Source organism: Tupaia chinensis, unplaced genomic scaffold, assembly GCF_000334495.1.
Source record: "Tupaia chinensis unplaced genomic scaffold, TupChi_1.0 Scaffold138910_1, whole genome shotgun sequence".
Classification (NCBI taxonomy): Eukaryota; Metazoa; Chordata; class Mammalia; order Scandentia; family Tupaiidae; genus Tupaia; species Tupaia belangeri.
The window spans coordinates 1,354,816-1,371,752 of record NW_006198801.1 but is presented as its reverse complement, the minus strand read 5'-3'; the positions used below and the strand labels follow the sequence as shown (position 1 = coordinate 1,371,752).

At 52.3% G+C, this 16,937-nt stretch overlaps 1 protein-coding gene across 1 annotated transcript in view; it reads right to left on the bottom strand.

The window, feature by feature from the left end:
* The window catches only part of RYR1 (ryanodine receptor 1), a 180,225-nt gene that overhangs the window by 86,450 nt on the left and 76,838 nt on the right, over nucleotides 1–16,937 (bottom strand). The window contains 13 exon segments of the mRNA XM_027765622.1: nucleotides 570–584; nucleotides 1,256–1,348; nucleotides 1,448–1,535; nucleotides 4,926–5,166; nucleotides 6,188–6,520; nucleotides 8,125–8,255; nucleotides 8,732–8,813; nucleotides 11,799–12,037; nucleotides 12,520–12,580; nucleotides 13,002–13,051; nucleotides 13,477–13,598; nucleotides 13,699–13,766; nucleotides 16,636–16,751. Of these exon segments, the coding sequence (XP_027621423.1) occupies nucleotides 570–584; nucleotides 1,256–1,348; nucleotides 1,448–1,535; nucleotides 4,926–5,166; nucleotides 6,188–6,520; nucleotides 8,125–8,255; nucleotides 8,732–8,813; nucleotides 11,799–12,037; nucleotides 12,520–12,580; nucleotides 13,002–13,051; nucleotides 13,477–13,598; nucleotides 13,699–13,766; nucleotides 16,636–16,751 (1,639 nt within the window).

Sequence of the window (16,937 nt, the reverse complement as noted above, 5' to 3'; positions counted from 1 at the left end):
AGCAGCATCTCATCGAGCCCCCCCAGAGCCGGGGTGGGCAGCCACTGGCTGGATGCCTCCAGAGGCTCCAAAGGATGACACTTGACCAAGGTCACACAGCTAACTACCAACACAGGATTCTAACCCAAGGTTGTCCAATCCCAGAGCCCAAGCCTTAAACCACTGCACGGCGAGAGCTCTGCCTCCCCACCCATGCGCCCCGTGCCTCTCCCACCCTTATTCCCTGGAATTCAGCCCATGATGCTTTGGGGAAAGCTGAAAGTTGTTCTTTCTTTCTTTCTTTTCTTTTTCTTTCTTTCCTTTTTTTTTCTTTTTTGGTAGCAAAAGCCAAAAAAAAAAAAAAAAAAAAGAAGAAGAAGAAGTACTCATCAAATTGGCAAAAGCTGAAGTTTGGGAAGGGGAAGGAGGGGGAGGAGGAAGAGAAGGAGAATAGGGGAGGGGAGGGAGGGATGAGGGGTGGGGAATGGGGAAAAAGGGGTGGGGCTTTCTGGAGGGTGCAGGGGCTGAGGCTTAGTGGGAAGAGGATATTCGCCAAAAGCCATGCGGAAGGTCCCAGACGTGGGGCTGACCTGTGCGTCTCCTGCCTGCTTCACCGGGTTACAGACAGAGACAAAAAGGGTTACCCCAGCCCGCGGAAAGCCCAGCCCACCTCCAAGTTGGCAGTACCCCAGTCCTCTGCCCACCCCGCTATGCATCCCCTGGCTGAGAGTGGGTGGGTTTGTCCTGTAGGACTCTGACAGGGGGAGTTCTGAGAAGGCTGGGGGAGAGGAAAGGGGATATACCACCACACAGAGAGGAGTAAAGAAATGGGAGAGGTGAAAATGGGAAGCAGCAAGAATGGTGAGGGGAGGAGTGAAACAGGTGAGGAGGGAGGGAGGTGGCCAAGGAGGAGGGAGAAGAGGACCAGGGGGGAGATGGGAGGAGGGAGAAGAGGAGGAGGGAGGACTTGGGGAGAAGGAGGGAGATGAGGTGGGGGATGGGGGGGAGATGGGTTGGGAGACGACTGGAGGAGAGGAGGGAAGTAGAGAGGAGAGAGACGGGAGAAAGGAAGAAGATAGAAGAGCAAGGTGAGGAGGAGAGAGGAGGAGGTGAGGAGGAAGAGAGGAGATGGGCAACGGGGGCTGCTCTGAGGGCTGAGGGGAATGTGACCAGGACAGGGCTGGCTGGCTGGGTGAGGAGGGGTCAGGTAGGAAGCCCTAGGGGAGCCCCCTCCCTCCATCTCTGCCGAGCCCAGATCCCAGAAGGAAACACCCACCTTGGCCATTTTGCTCTTGTTGTCGGCGGTCAGGAAGGACATGTTGTTGATCTCATTCTGGACCACGAAGTTCTGCTCCTCCCGCTTAAAGTTCTGAGGGGGACAGTGCTGGGGGTCAGCAGCTGGGGGCGGGCACCTACTGGGCAGCTGCTTCAGTGATGCAGAGGAAGGGCGGGGCGGGTGGAGACTCACGTGGGACTTGGACCAGTAGATGAAGATCTCGCCCACCATCCTGAACAGCTCCTCTGCACTGGGGTTGGGCTCTGTCAGCCAGTGCGCCCTGGGGTCGGGAAGGGACTGATGAGGGATGGGCACAGGGACAGGCAGGGAAAGGGGCCACTCAGGGAGATCTCAGGGGGTGGAGGACCAGAAGACATCCAAGGAGAGGGCTGAAGTTTTCTAGGGTAATCTGGCCATTCCGATGAACATTTAAATGTTTTAAATTACTATTGATTTTCTAAAAATGTTCTTTCTTGGGACCAGCAGTTGGTGTAATGGCTATGTCACTGGACTCCCATGTGATTGACTGCAGTTTGAGTCCCAGCCCTGGGGTCTTAAACTCATGCCGGGCGCATGTGTGTGCGTGCCCAAGATCCTGAGAGGAAAATGGAGGAGAAGGGATTGCGGCGTGGCCATCCCCCCCAGGGGGTGATTTCTCGCTTTCTAGCTCTCTGTCTCTCTCTGTCTTTCTGGTGACCGCACACACCCTATACCAAAAACCTCTAAAAAAAAAAAAAAAAGTTCTTTTTCTAACTTTTTTATTGAAACATAAAGAAGTGTCAGCTTGGGGGACCAGCAGTTAGCGTAATGGCTATGTCGCTGGACTGCCACGTAGTCGACCGCGGTTCAAGTCCTGGACCCGGTGGCTTAAATTCACGCTGGGCGCGTGTGTGTGCGTGCCCAAGATCCTGAGAGGAAAATGGAGGAGAAGGGATTGCGGCGTGGCCATCCCCCCCAGGGGGTGATTTCTCGCTTTCTAGCTCTCTGTCTCTCTCTGTCTGGCAAGCGCACACGCCCTATAGCTAAAACCTCTTCAAAAAAAAAAAAAAAAAAAAGAAGTGTCAGCTTAGTACATATCACAAAGTGAACACGCTCGTGTAACCACCACCCAAGTCAAGAAACAGAACATCTGCAGTCCCTAGGAGTACCCTTGTGAATGCTACCTGAAAAGATGGGATGAGATGAGATGTACCCAAGCTTTTGCTTTCCTGGCTTCTTTCACTCAGCCCAGTGTCTGTGAGGTTTATCCACACTGCTGCATACGGCAATGTCCTCACTTTCATCACTGGCAGTATTCCACTGTGTGGCTATACTCTAACTTATTCATTCATACTTTTTTTTTAAGTTTTTGCTATAAAGCACATGTACTTGCCAGAGAGAGAGAGAGCGAGCGAATAAGAAATCACTCAAGATGGGAATGGCCATGCCACAATCCCTTCTCATTGTCTACGCTCAGGGTTTTGGGCGTGCACACACACACACACACACCTGGCATGATTCTCCAGCTGCCTGGTCTGAGACCTGATTCCGCTCAGGCGGCCATGTGTAATCTAGCACCTTAACCTCCATGCCACCTGCTGGCCCTGCTCATGCCCTTCGATCCAGCACTCCCATTCCAATGAATTTATCCTAGAGTAATATCTGCTTGTGAGCACAAAGGTGAATGTCTGAGGACGAATACTGACATTGTTAGTAGCAGAAAAATCAGAAACTACCTAAACACCCAGCCGCTGGGGACTAGTTTAAACAACCAAACTCCATCCACCTGCAGAGAATGCCACACCATCACCAAGTGGAAAGAGTAGACCCTTTATGTCTCCATGATATATTGTTTCACTAAAAAAAAAAAAAAAAAAAAATGGGACCAGCAGTTAGCATAATGGCTATGTTGCTGGACTCCCACGTAGTCGACCACGGTTCGTGTCCTGGACCCGGTGGCTTAAAACTCACATTGGGCGCGTGTGCATGCGTGCCCAAGATCCCAAGAGGAGAATGGAGGAGAAGGGATTGAGGCATGGCCATCTCCCCTGGGGGATGATTTCTCACTTTTCTGTCTCTCTGTCTCTTTTTCTGTCTGGCGAGCACAAAGGCCCTAGGGGAAAAAAAAAAACTCTTAAAAAAAAAAAAGGCAAAGTGTTCATCACAGTGTCATGTGTAGTGACAAAGAACTGGGTACAATTTAAATGTCCAACCCTAGGGGAATGATAAAGGACCAGCACATCTCTCTGACAGCTGCCCTCCTTTCCTAGTTAAGAAATCTCAGGTTTGGGACCAGCAGTTGGCATAATGGCTATGTCGCTGGACGCCCATCTCCCATGTAGTCGACTGCAGTTTGAGTCCCAGACCCAGTAGTTTAAACTCATGCCAGGTGTGTGTGCGTGCATGCCCAAGATTCCAAGAGGAGAGTGAGGAGAAGGGATTGTGGCATGGCCATCCCTGCCTGGGAGGTGATTTCTCGCTTTCTGTCTCTCTGTCTTTCTGGCGGGCACACACGCCCTATAGCAAAAACCTCTCCAAAAAAAAAAAAAAAAAAAAAAAACCTCAGGTTTTACAAAGGAAAAACTGTAAAATCAGAGACCTCTGATTTATATAGGAAAGCACCCCCTCTCCCGGAATTAGTTCCTGATTACTCTAAGCGAAACACAGAATTCCCTTCTCCTAAGATTACAAGTCAGAAAAATAGGGGAAGTGAAAGAGGAGGGGACAGGTAGAACGGACTATCTCAGAAGTCTTTTTCTCTGATTGGCAAGAGGTCATGCTAGTCAAGTCTTCAGGGATGTGTAGGTTTCAACCCCTCTCCCTTTCTCTTTAGACCTATAGGGAGAAACCAACTACAATCAAGCTCACAAAACTGGAAGGAAATAGAGAGATTTCCTTTAGACATAATAGTATGTATAAGACTGAAGGCTTTCTAACCTTAAGAACAGGCCCATGGTGAGGCAACAGTTATTTAAACGTAATTTTGCTACCAAAATTCACAGCGAAGTTAAACGGCAATTAATAACACTAAGTTTAACCAATGCCTGGAGAGGCAACTGTGCATACCACTCCTTTCCATTTCTGCTCCATGACAGACCTAGCTAATCAATCACAAAGCCCTGATGCAGCCTTGAATCTCTTCAACCAGGATGGAACTTGGAGCTGAAACTAACCCGTTCTCACTGGAGGAAGGTTCACACAGCGGATAACAAGTCTTTAAACAGGGCTTCTGATGTTAAGATGTTAGCAATTAGCTAACATCTTAGCTAACTGTCCTTTATTAAAGATCTATGCTTCTGGGGAAAATCAGGCTACCAGGTCTGGACTTCCTTCTTCCTTTCTTTTCTGTGATGGGTGAAGGCCTGACAATTGGTCTTCGCTGAACCAATCAGACGCCCTGACTCACCAGGTCTAATGCTGGGGGGTGAGAAGGGGGTGCTGGCCTCTTTCAGGCCGACACCACAGCTCTCATGGGGGCTTGGAAGAGCAGAAGTGAGCACACACACGTGGGCTGGATTGTGTCAGGCCAGGGTGGGATGGGACAGGGAGGTAGGGCCAGCAGGGTGGGTGAGACCAGCCAGGAATAGGAAGAAGTTTGAGGCAAGTCATGGGGAAAGAAGGGGTGGGATAGGGTTCAAGGACACTGAAGGTCAGGGTGGGGTGTGTGGGGGACTGCTGGGCGTGTGCTGACCGGTTGTTGTCCACGTAGCGAATCAGCAGCGGGTACAGGGCGTACAGGTCCCGGCAGAGCACAGAGAACTCGTCCCGCACCAGAAGCTCGCCCTCCTCGGCTTCGGCCTTGGCCTCCAGGCGCAGCTGCTCCTCCTCGGCCACCACCTTCCCTGCCCGCTTGCGCAGCCGGCCAATGGTGGGGATGAAGTGTGAGCGCAGGAGCTCTGGCCGGGCCCTGCTCACGATGGGCTGGGCGAACACTGCAGGAGCACAGGGGTCGGGGTGGGCTCTGACTCCAGCACCTGACCTCTGACCGCTCATCCCACCTCTGACCTCTGACAAGGCCCTGGCCTTGTTCCAGCCCATGACTACCAATCTACACCTCTGACTCAGAGTAATCGTTGGGCCTAGCCTGATCCTAACCTTGAGCCCTGACCTCTGGCCCCTAAGCTGATTCTGACTACATAAGAGGACTCTAAAAAGCTTGTGGAAAATAGAATTAAAGTACTATTTTGGTGCAGAAAAAAATAAATGAAAAACAAGGAAACCCATGCTGTTTTTTCCATAATATGCATTTCCATGAACATTGTGAAGCCCCTTGAAATCCCTGACTTGAACCTATGACCCAGTTGCTGCCCAGTGATCTGAGCCTGGCACAAGTCCCTGACTGACTTCTGAATCCCAACAAATGAATCCTCACCTGCTCTCGTACCCTTAACCAACATGTCCTCGGGACTCCAATCTTTCCCCTCTGACCTGGCCCATACCTAACTTTCGCCATGTGATTGCTATGACCCCAGGTTGCTTACTCAGCCTTTGCCCTTTGACCCTATCCTTTGATCCCAGCCCCTCCTCTATAACTTGACCCTGATCCAAAGCCCAATTCCTGCCACAGAACTTCTACATGGACCTTCTAAACCAAGAATCCCAACACTTTCAAGACCTATTTCTTGACCTCTGACTAAAGCCCTTCTGTTCATACTGGGGTCTCTGACCCTGACCTTGGCCTCTAAGGAACTTGGGCTTCTGACTCAGCTCCTAACCCCTGACCTGACCTTTCCCAAGGTTTCAGAAACTCAGAATCCAACTCACCATCCTCCAGGCCCTGTGAACCTGAGATTCTGACCTGTGGTCATTTGATCCTGAGAAAACCTAAACTCTGACTCCTCTCAACTCCCGAGAGACCATGGGTCCCGAGATCTCCCTCTCAGACCATCTGGTCAGGGGACCCTAAGGATCTGGCCCTCCCTTTCCTTGGACATCGAGCAGCCCCAGACCCACCTGCAAGCCGCTTCATCCACGAGGCCTCATCGATGCCCAGGTTGTTGACAATGATTCGCAGGATATTCCCCAGCAGGGAGTTGAGGTGGTCAGAGGTGACGGCTGTGCAGGGCGGGGGGGCACCAGCAGGCAGGGCGGGTGGGGGCGCCTCAGGCCCACGCTCCCACCAGCGGGGCAGGTAGCTGCACAGCATGGGCAGCGTGATCTCGATGACGTGTGGCATCTCTGTGTAGCGGGCCCCCGACTCGGCCAGCCCCCCAATGTCTGCCATGAGCCGCTCCAGCACAGGGATGTCAGGACACATCTCCTCCACACTGTTGGGGAGCCCCAGGACTGGGGTGCAGGGAGGAGTCAGGGCCTGCCAACCCACTGCCCCAGACCTTAGTGCCCTGAGGTCCCCCACAACACATTAGTCACCTCTGAACTGCCACCCACCTGCACTGGTTTCCCAAACCCTATTCCTCTGATCCCACCCTCCTACCCAACTACCTCCCCCAATCTTTTTCTTTGTTTTTTCTTTTCTTTTTTTTTTTTTTTGAGAGGTTTTTGCCATAGGGCACGTGCGCTTGCCAGACAGACAGAGAGAGACAGAGAGACAGAAAGTGAGAAATCACCCCCAGGGGGGATGGCCACGCCACAATCCCTTCTCCTCCATTCTCCTCTTGGGATCTTGGGCATGCACGCACACACGCCTGGCTTGTTTTAAGCCACCAGGTCTGGGACACGAACCGCGGTCGACTATGTGGGAGTCCAGCGACATAGCCATTACGCTAACTGCTGGTCCCTACCTCTCCCAATCGTCACGGTGGAACTCAGCAGTCACCAAAATACCTTACGTCCCCAAGCCTGCCTGCTCCCTAAAATCTCACCCAGATTCTCTTATCATCTCTGGGAGCCCTCACTTCTAACATATCCCACACCCCAAAACCTTTCCCACATCCTGTTAGATGGCATAAACCAAAAGAAACGCTCCCTGACGCAGTCTATCCCCCAGTCTGACCCTCTGGATCCTGACACTGATGGAGTCCCTTTCTTTTTCTTTCTTTTTTTCTTCTTTTTTTTTTTTTTTCAGTTGCCAGAGGGTATGAGCACTTGCCAGAGAGAGACAGAAAGAGAGAGGGCAAAAGCATCCCCAGTGGGGTGTGTTCACGCTGCAATCCTTTCTTCTCCATTTCTCCATCCTGTCGGGATTTGTGGCGCACACCATGCACACGTGCTTGGTGTGTTTTTCAAGCTGCCTGGGCCAGGATTGGCCTCGTATTTGGCCATGTGGGATCCGACTCCCTCAACCACTAGGTTAGGGGGCCAGCCCCTTAGAACATACAACACATTACTCATGCACCTGCTCTGGCCCCAGTGCTACTGCAGATGGTGGGGTCGCAGCAATGACCACAAAGGCACACCTCCAGCCTGGGCTTCTGTCCCCCTGCTAGGTTCGCCTCATTCTAACCTCTGGCCTGAGAACTTGATTTTGTCTGTCCTGCCTGTTCACTGTCTCAGGCCTCAAGGACAGCACCTCATACCTAGAGGTGCCCCCTGTGTACTTGTTGAATGGATGAATACATGAATGAATGAGCCCATGCCTTCCCTAACCCTCCATCCTCACATATCCCTCACGCTAAACCCAAGGATGCAGGAAAGCACCCCTAACCTTGAGGATGCCCTTGAATAGCCCCCTCACTAAAACGAATCGCACAGCTCCTGATTCCATTTCTGATCTCCTAATTCTTCCCAGGTGACAGCCTTACATGACCCATAATATAAAGCAGGGCCCCATCCACTCTGGGATTCCCGAATGTGGGGCATCCCCAGCCTGGAGAATCCCTGGCCCCTCACAGCACATTCTGGGCCGCACTACCCCCCCGAGTGGGCTGTCCCCAGGCCCGGGGCTGGGTAGAATGGGACCCCTGACAGCAGCCCAGCCCGGCAGGACTTACTGGCCCGCTCCCGGGGAGACTTGGTGGTGTACACAGAGCAGGCATTGTACTCGTTCAGCTGAGGCTCCAGGAACGCCACAGGCATGGCCGCTGCTAGTCGGGCCAGGCACTCCCCGAGGGCGGGCCGTAGCCTGGAGGAAAGGGTTATGCTTAGCTTCCATGCTTGTTGTCTTGGTGTCCTGGGTATCCCCTCCCCACCCCCACCCCCAGAAGTGCCTTGGCCCAGAACCCTTCAACAGAGCTGCTCTGCACCAATGGCGTGTCACTTGTTAAAATCTGCAAGACTTCTGTGCTTGCTAAAACAGCCTTTCCTCAGGCTTACAGCTCAGGAGAGGCCACACGGACACCGACCACTCAGCCTGCTGTGTCTTCAGGGTACTGCCCTGGTTCTGGGTCACTGACGGCCCCACACTCTGTAGCTGGCCTTCCCTTGGGCGCCCTCATGTGGCCACCTTGTGGAACTGCTGCTGCCGCAGCTAAAGGCCCCTTGGAAGATTTCGATCCTCTCCCCTGCTTTCCTCCACCCTCATTTCTCCCCTGCTCCGTCTCTTCCCCTCCAGCCTCACAGTACCCACCCCAGCCCCACACTAGGGCTCTTTCTTCTTACTTTTCCACATAAGCGTTCTTGGTGGTTCCCAAGGAGTAGATGCTGCATAGCGTTCGGTAGCAAGACACCTGGACGTCGTCCACTGAGGGAGAGAGGGAAGGTTAGGGTTGGGATGCGTCCCCAATATCTGTGCCCCCTTGGCTCCAGGAAAACCAGGGCAGCCTGCCACTTGCCAGTTTTGTGACTTGAGCAACTACCAACTTTTTCCTGGCCTCGCTTCTCTACCTATAGAATGGGGACAATTGTCCCTTCTCATGGAGTGGCTGCGAGGATCAAATGAGTTCATGTTTGGGAAGCAGGCCAGCCAAGTGGTGTGGGGTTGGGGCAGCTGGAACCCACGTGGTCAACCTCAGGTTCAAGGCCTGGACCCAGAGGCTTGAGAGAAACGCCAGGCACGCACATGTGTGCCAAAAATTCTAAGAGGAGAATGGAGGAGAGGGGATTGCTGGTATGGCAACCCTTCCTGGGGGGTGATTTTTTCACTTTCCCTCTCTCTTTCTCTCTCTTTCTCTCTCTCTGGCGAGCACAGTCACCCTATAGCAAAAACTAAACCAAGAAAAACTTGGGAAGCAATTAGAGCCGGACACACAGCAGACGCTCAATTATAGCTAGCTGCTTTTCCCTCGGAGTAGTCACTGAAAACAATGGTGCTCCCTTCAGAAAATGCAGCCCTGGGACCAGCAGTTAGCGTAATGGCTATGTTGCTGGACTCCCATGTAGTTGACCACAGTTCGAGTCCCAGACCTGGTGGCTTAAACTCACGCTGGGCACGTGTGCGTGCGTGCCCAAGATCCCGAGAGGAGAATGGAGGAGAAGGGATTGTGGCGTGGCCATCCCCCCCCGGGGGGGGTGATTTCTCGCTTTCTGTCTGTCTCTCTCTCTCTGGCGAGCGCACACGCCCTATAACAAAAAAACAAAAACAAACAAACAAACAAAAAAACCTCTCCAAAAAAAAAAAAAGCAATCCTGGCTACAATTTTAGTTTGTCCATGTACCCCCTGAAAGGCCAAGCACAAAGCACAAAGAGGGTAAGGCTGGGACCAGCAGGTGGTGCTGGACACTCCCATGTGGCCGACCACAGTTCGAGTCCCAGACCTGGAGGCTTGCTTTCTCACGTGCCCCCCGCCCCTTCTCTTTCTCTGAGTGTGTGTGTCTCTCTCTGGTCAAATTAAAATAAATGAATAAATAATTTTTTTTTTTTAAAAAAAGAGGGTAAGGCTGTTCTCAATTTAAAGGAGACTATGGAGACATACCAACCAAATGTAAGGGGAGAGACTTAACCAGATTGGATTTTTTTAAAAATCAAAGACATTTTGTGGCCCAAGGGAAATTTTTAAAAAATAATTATTTTATCCCTTTCCTTTCTTCCTTTTCTTTCTTTCTTCTTTTCTCTCTTTCTTTTTCTTTCAATTTGATCAGAGAGGGACAAAGCAAGAGAGCAAGAAAGTGAGAAAGCAAGTTGCCAGGTCCAGGACTCAAACCATGGCTGGCCATGTGGGAGCCCAGAGCCCTTAACTACTACACCACCTGCTGGCCCCAAATGAGGGAAATTTTAATATGGACAGGTTAGGTATGATATTGCTATTGTGGTTAAATGACAGAAGTTCATATTCTAGGAGATGCGGGTTGAATATGTTGGAAAGTGTCACATGATAGGTGCAACTTACATGCAAAAGTTCAACAGAAAGTCTATAAAGATAATACTTTTACCTTTAAAGCAAAAGGTAAAGAAAGTGGGGCAAATTGTTAACAATTCCCTTCTTTTTACTTTTCTGTTTTTATCTTTAATACATTTTTTTTTTGAAATTTTGTGTACATTCACCAAGGAGAGAGAGAGAGGAATCACTCGTGACTGGGGCGTGGTCATGCAACATTCCTTTTCCTCCATTCCTCTTTCCCATCTCTGGGTTTGGAACTTGAACCATGGTTGGCCATGAGGGATCGTACTTCCTTAACCACTGTGCTATGGGGCCAGCCTGTCTCCTAACACATGTCCGTGATAAAAAGCTGGGATAGGGAATAACCCATCCAAGTGCTGCTTCTCTTTTAGCAACAGATCTTAATTGCAAATAAACACTGGTTCAGACATGGTTCACTCTATCCCCACAGCCCACTGGTCCTTTGTCCATTCTGGACACCTCCCTCTGGATGTCTCCGGTCCCCTCAGAACCAGTGTCCCAAACTGACCAGCATCTCCCCCAAACTTGCGACTTCCTCTGATCTCACGGAGACAGCATTGTCCCCAGGTCCCCAGGCTCACTCTGGACACCTCCCATCCAACGTCATCTTCTCGGCCTCCCTAGGCACCTCCCTGGCCTGCCTCTCCTGACCCCACTGTGGTCCAGGTCACACCTTAGAAGGCTCTTTTGAGTGCCTAGTCACACGATGCCATGTCACCCTACCAGGCGTTGCATGTTTCTGTGCCTCATCGATAACACACTACGTGTTACACACAGTATGTCCAGGTGACAAGATCGCAGGCTGGGCCGCACACCGTGTTACACGATAGGGTAGACGCGGCAGACACTGCTGACTCCCAGTATCTGTTCACACCTCTTCTCACTAGCACAGACCTCCAGCATTTAGCCCAACACATCAACTCCCAGAACAAAGGCTACTTTCCAGCCTCCCTTGCAGGCCCATGTGACCACGTGCTAAATTCTGGCCAATGGGATACAAGCAGGTCACTGCTTTAAACACGTCCCGTTCTTTGCTTTTCTTCCTCTCCTGCCGGCTAGGAGGATGACGTCAGGGTGAGCCACCTCGGACTGTGAGAGAAAGGCCATATGTCAGGGGAGGCAGAGCCCCAAGGTGGGAAGAGCCTGGGCCTCTGACATGGTGAGCCACTCCCAAGGAACACTAGCAGACTGCCACCTGAGAGGGAGCTCGGCCTGCTCCTTGCAGAAGCCGGAGTGATGTAGGGTCTTTTGTTAGAGCTGCTGAACGCACACCCTCATAGCACCTCAGCTTTGCTTACAGCAATAAACACACGCACTCACACACCAGGGACTCGCTCAGGTACCGACGTGACTCCCCGACCCCTGCCCAGGGAGTCAGGCGCCCTTACGGATGACATCATCTCCAAACTGGTGCTGGGCGATGTGCTGGAAGAGGGTGGTGAGGACCGGCAGCAGGGCCACAGTGGTGTAGGTGAGGTTCTGGCCCACGCCCTTCACCTGCGTGCGTGCCTGGGACACCTTGCCTAGCCGTAGGTTCTCCACCATCTTCTCGATGTCCTCTGAGGCGCTCTCAAAGAAGGAACGGAGGCCAGCCTTCACAATCTCAGGGCCAGACTTCATTACCGTCCTAAGGGGGAGGAGGGAGAATCTGAGGCTCTCCCTTTTAGCGAGGGCTACAGTGGGAGCATGCTACCCCCCAAAAAAAAAAAAAATTCATGGATTCAGTCATGATAATGGGATTGGAGGACGACAATGTCATCTGAGTGTGTGATGGTGTGTGATAAGGTCTCAGTGGGGGCCCTCCATGACTGAGTCTGGTGGCTTTATACTCAGAGGGCCCTTTCCAACAGCAGAGCTGCAGAGAGACAGCCACGTGGATATAGAGCACTCTCTGTTCTGGGAAAGCTCTGCACCCCGCGCCCCCCCCCCACCATTGCCTCTGGACTTCTCGGTGACCAGGCCTATGAGGCAAAATAACCCCTATTCCCTAAGTTCACCAGGCCCTGGGTGTTTCTACTAGCAACATGATCATGGAGAAGGACAGAGGATCGAGGAGGGCAGGGGCTGGGCGGGAGCACGACAGTGAGACGCCACGTTGCAGAGCCCTACCTGGCGTCCAGGGAGCGCGCCAGGATGTGAAGACAGTTGACCACGGCTGGGGCATCCGTCCCTGGAAGAGACGGGGCGGGCTAGGGTGAAGGGAGGCTGCGAGGATGGTACCGGCCTCGACGTCCACCCCAGGTCTTCTCTCCCTGACCACAGCTACCCACCCATTTCTACCTGGACTCCCAGGGTCCCCTGAACTTCCCTCACCCCAGCCCTGCCCACTCTCCTGTCCTTCCTCCATCCTGGCCCTGAGCCCGCAGTCTGGGGACAGGTCTGCCTCTCCCACGAGCCTGGGAGCCCCATGAAGTAAGGTCCGGGCTGTCTCGGTCACTGCCCTGTCCCCGGCACTACCCAGACGACCCAGAGGAAAAAGACCACGGGGGCTGTTCAGACCAAGGCAGGACCTGGGGAGGGGCCCTTCGGGGTGCAATGGTGACGCACGAGTGAGGCCACGGAGCAGGAAGGCCCAGGGAGCGGGTACTTACCGAAGAGAGAGACTCGGTGGCGGACAAGAGCAGCGAGTTTGCAGAAGAGGCTGAAGGAAGGACAGAAGGACAGCGGACAGACAGTGAGGGAACCGAGGAGACAAGGGCAGCGGTGACACCATTAGAGGCAGGGACAGAGAAGACAGGGAGAGGAGGGCAGAAGGCAGGGCGTGAGATGGAGGAAGAAAAGGAAGGCGTGGGGAGGGGAGGGGCAGAGAGATGGGCAGGCGTGACAATCACAGTCACTAACAGGATCCTGGGCACCAGGGGCATGTCGGCCTTTCTGTCCCCATGTGCCTGAGAGTCCCGAATCCTGGGAATACACCCAGTCACTGGCAGACCAGGGTGCTTGGGCCCTCGAGCCCTTGGTCACCTCTGCAGGTAGAGGTCAGTGCCCAGCACCCAGGATGAAGCCCCTGAGGGCCAAGGCTGGGAGGTCGGGAGACGGGGTCATAGGGCGCAGGCAGCCCCCCACCTGGTGATCATTTCTTTCTCCTTGTTGGAGGCGTGGCCACCACTGCCCAGCACTTTGGCTGGTGTGGACAGGAAATAGAGGCAGTGGTTGGTGAAGTACTGCTTGATCAAAGGAAGCAGGATCTGGAGAATGGGGGGGAGTGGATAAGAGGGCCGGGTGAGGGGTGGGGAGAGCCAGCCTGTTCCCAGGAGTCTCCGCCCAGCTTCTGAGCCCACCTCTCACCTTGGCAAAGAATTTAATCTCCTGCTCGTGTGGGGACTTTTCCACACGTCCACTGCTCACCACAGCCTCTGTGAGGAGAGGGTGAAGGGGGCCATGGTGGGTTCAAGGCTGGGAAACCCACAGTGTTGGATGGGAGACAGGAGGTCTTCCAGGGGCAGGGTGAGGAAGTGATGGGAGGTAATCCTTGCTAGGAAGTCACTTTTGCTGACATAGAAATAAACCTTTTCCCCCTTCCATTGGTGCCCCTAACTCCTTGATCAAATCCATCCTGAAGCTGACAAGGGGGAGAAGGATACACTGGCGTGGTGTAGGATCGTGTGACATCCCCCTCCCCACCTGCCGCATGTTTTTTGTTTTTTTTCTTTCTGAACTGGCACTGAGTGTGGTTCATCCGTTCGGATGAGTTCACTTTAAAATGGAAAGCAGCTTCACACGGTGATAGTAACGATTACTATCATCAAAATAGTAACACTAATTCTAGGGAGTGGTTGAATCTGAGCTAAATAATAGTGACCTTTGGGGACCAGCAGTTAGCGTAATGGCTATGTCGCTGGACTCCAATGGAGCTAACCGCGGTTCAAGTCCCAGACCTGGTGGCTTAAACTTATGCCAGGCACATGTGCGCACATGCCCCAAGATCCCAGGAGGAGAATGGAGGAGGAGGGATTGCAGCGTGGCCATCCCCCCTGGGAGGTGATTTCTCACTTTCTGTCTCTCTGCCTCTCTGTCTTTCTGGTGAGCACATGCGCCCTATAGGAAAAACCTCTCAAAAAAAAAAAGGAAAAAAAAAGTGGCCTTTAAAGACCAGCAGAGCACAGACTCTCACTTGGGCCGATGCTGCACGGCCCCCCAGATGAAAGGAAACTGCTTCAGCCAGAGAAGGCCAGGCAGGGCTTATTTAGACCAAGGGCTGCAAGATGCCCCAGAGCGGCAGCTGATAACAGACGACACCTAGCTTTGCCTTCCGCTTCTCCTTCCCCCCATTGCCCTATAAAAGAATAAACCTGAGAATGGCTTGGGGCTGGGACGTTCTCCATTACAGATGTCTGGTCTACCCAGTCACCACTTTTCTCTACTTGTGTGTCTATGTGATTGCTCTTTCCAAAATCCACTATCGCTCCCACTCTGGGGGGTCTTCTTCCCCCTTTTTTGCCTAGCAGGTCTCAGCAACTAATAATTATCATTAAGGGCCAGCAGCTGGCACAGAAGTTAAGGCAGATGGATCCCATATGGCCGATTGCAAGGTTCAAGTCCCAGACCTGGTGACTTGAAAAACTTGCTGGGCATGTGTGCGTGCATGCCCCAAATCCCAAGAGGATGCAGAAATGGAGGCAAAGAGATCATGGCGTGGTGTGTCCATCTCCCCAGAAGGTGATTTCTCACTCTCTGTTTCTCCAGGAAATGCATGCACCCTATTGTAAAAACTACAACTAACAATAACTTTCACTAATATATGATATAAATAATCATTAGTAAACATTTGCGGGACCAGCAGTCAGCGTAATGGCTATGTCACTGGACTCCTATGTAGTTGACCGTGGTTCGAGTCCCAGACTGGGTGACTTAAACTCACACCAGACGCGTGTGCGTGCATGTCTAAGATCCTGAGAGGAGAATGGAGAAGGGATTGTGGCGTGGCCATCGCCCGCAGGGGTGTGATTTCTCACTTTCTGTCTCTCTGTCTCTCTCTGTCTTTTTGGTGAGCGCACATGCCCTGTAGCAAAAACCTCTAAAAAGGGACCAGCAGTTAGCGTAATGGCTATGTCGTTGGATTCCCACATAGTCGACTGCGGTTCAAGTCTCGGACCCGGCGGCTTGAACTCACGCAGGGCACGTGTGTGTGCATGCCCAAGATCCCGAGAGAATGGAGGAGAAGGGACTGTGGCATGGCCATCACCCTTTCTCGCTTTCTGTCTCTCTGTCTCTCTCTTTCTGGTGAGTGCACGTGGCCTACAGCGAAAACCTCTTAAAAAAAAAAACTCTTAAAAAAAAAATTTGCGAAGTCCCTGGCACTGTGAGAAATGTCATACTTGTACTGTCTTCTCCCAACCTGGAGCTCTGTATAGCTGATCTCCCCCCACCATTTTACAGGAGAGGAAACAGGTGAAATAACTCACCCCAGGTCACCCGTAGAGTAACTGACACATGTGCATATCTATACATACATACATATATATACACACACGTATACATACATATAATATATGCACACACATATATACATATATATGCACACACATATATGTGTATATATATATATTTTAAAGAATTATTTATTTATTTACTTATTTTATTTTGACCAGAAAGGGACAGAGCAAGAGAGAGAGGGAAAGTGAGAAAACAAGCTGCCAGGTCCAGGATTTGAACCGCGGTTGGCTATGTCCAGTGCCCTTAACTACCATGCTACCTGCTGGTCCCTATATTTAGTTCGATATAAGGTGCCATGCCAGAGACAGAGAGAGGGGAAAATGAGAAATTAACCCCCAGGTGGATAGCCACCCCACAATCCCTTTTCCCCCATTCTCCTCCACTGCAGATGATCCCAGTGTATTTTCCAAGCAACTGGATCCAGGGTTCGAACCACGAAGTTGGCCATGAGGAATCCAGCTACCCCAGCACCACACCACCAGCTGGCCCATTCCACTCTCTCTTTTTTTTTCCCCTGTAATACCAACCACCCTCTAACACACTGGAGGATTCGGTTATTTCTGATGTGAACTGTCTGAGTCCACCACAGGGATGCAGTGCCTAAGGGCAGGGTCTCCGTGCACTGCTCTATCCCCAGCGCCTGGAGCAGTGTTTGGCACACTGTACGTGCTCAGTAAATACTGGAGGACGAGAGCACGGGAAGTGCCTGAGCTGGTTTCCTGGGTGCGTGGGGTCTGCAGAATTGGTGTCTGCAGGTAAGGTGGGCATCGGGGAGGCGATTCGCCATACCCAGGTGGGCGATGAACTCCTGGGAAATGTCCATCCATCGAAGCAACTGCTGCAAAAAACCAAAGGCAAACCGCTTCTCGATGGAAGATGTATCCAACTCCATGTCCTTAAGGCCTCTGCGTAGAGAGGCAGAGAGACGGGTCAGCGCAGACACAGGACCCATCCTGGCTCACACCCCTCTCAGATCCTCCTCTCGATTTCCCCAAGTCCTGTTTCTCCCCGCTTCTGCTGCCTCAGGAACTTGCTTGGAGAAAGCCCCCCCCCCCCCCCCCGCTCCCCCCCCCTTGCCTCCCCTGCCCCTC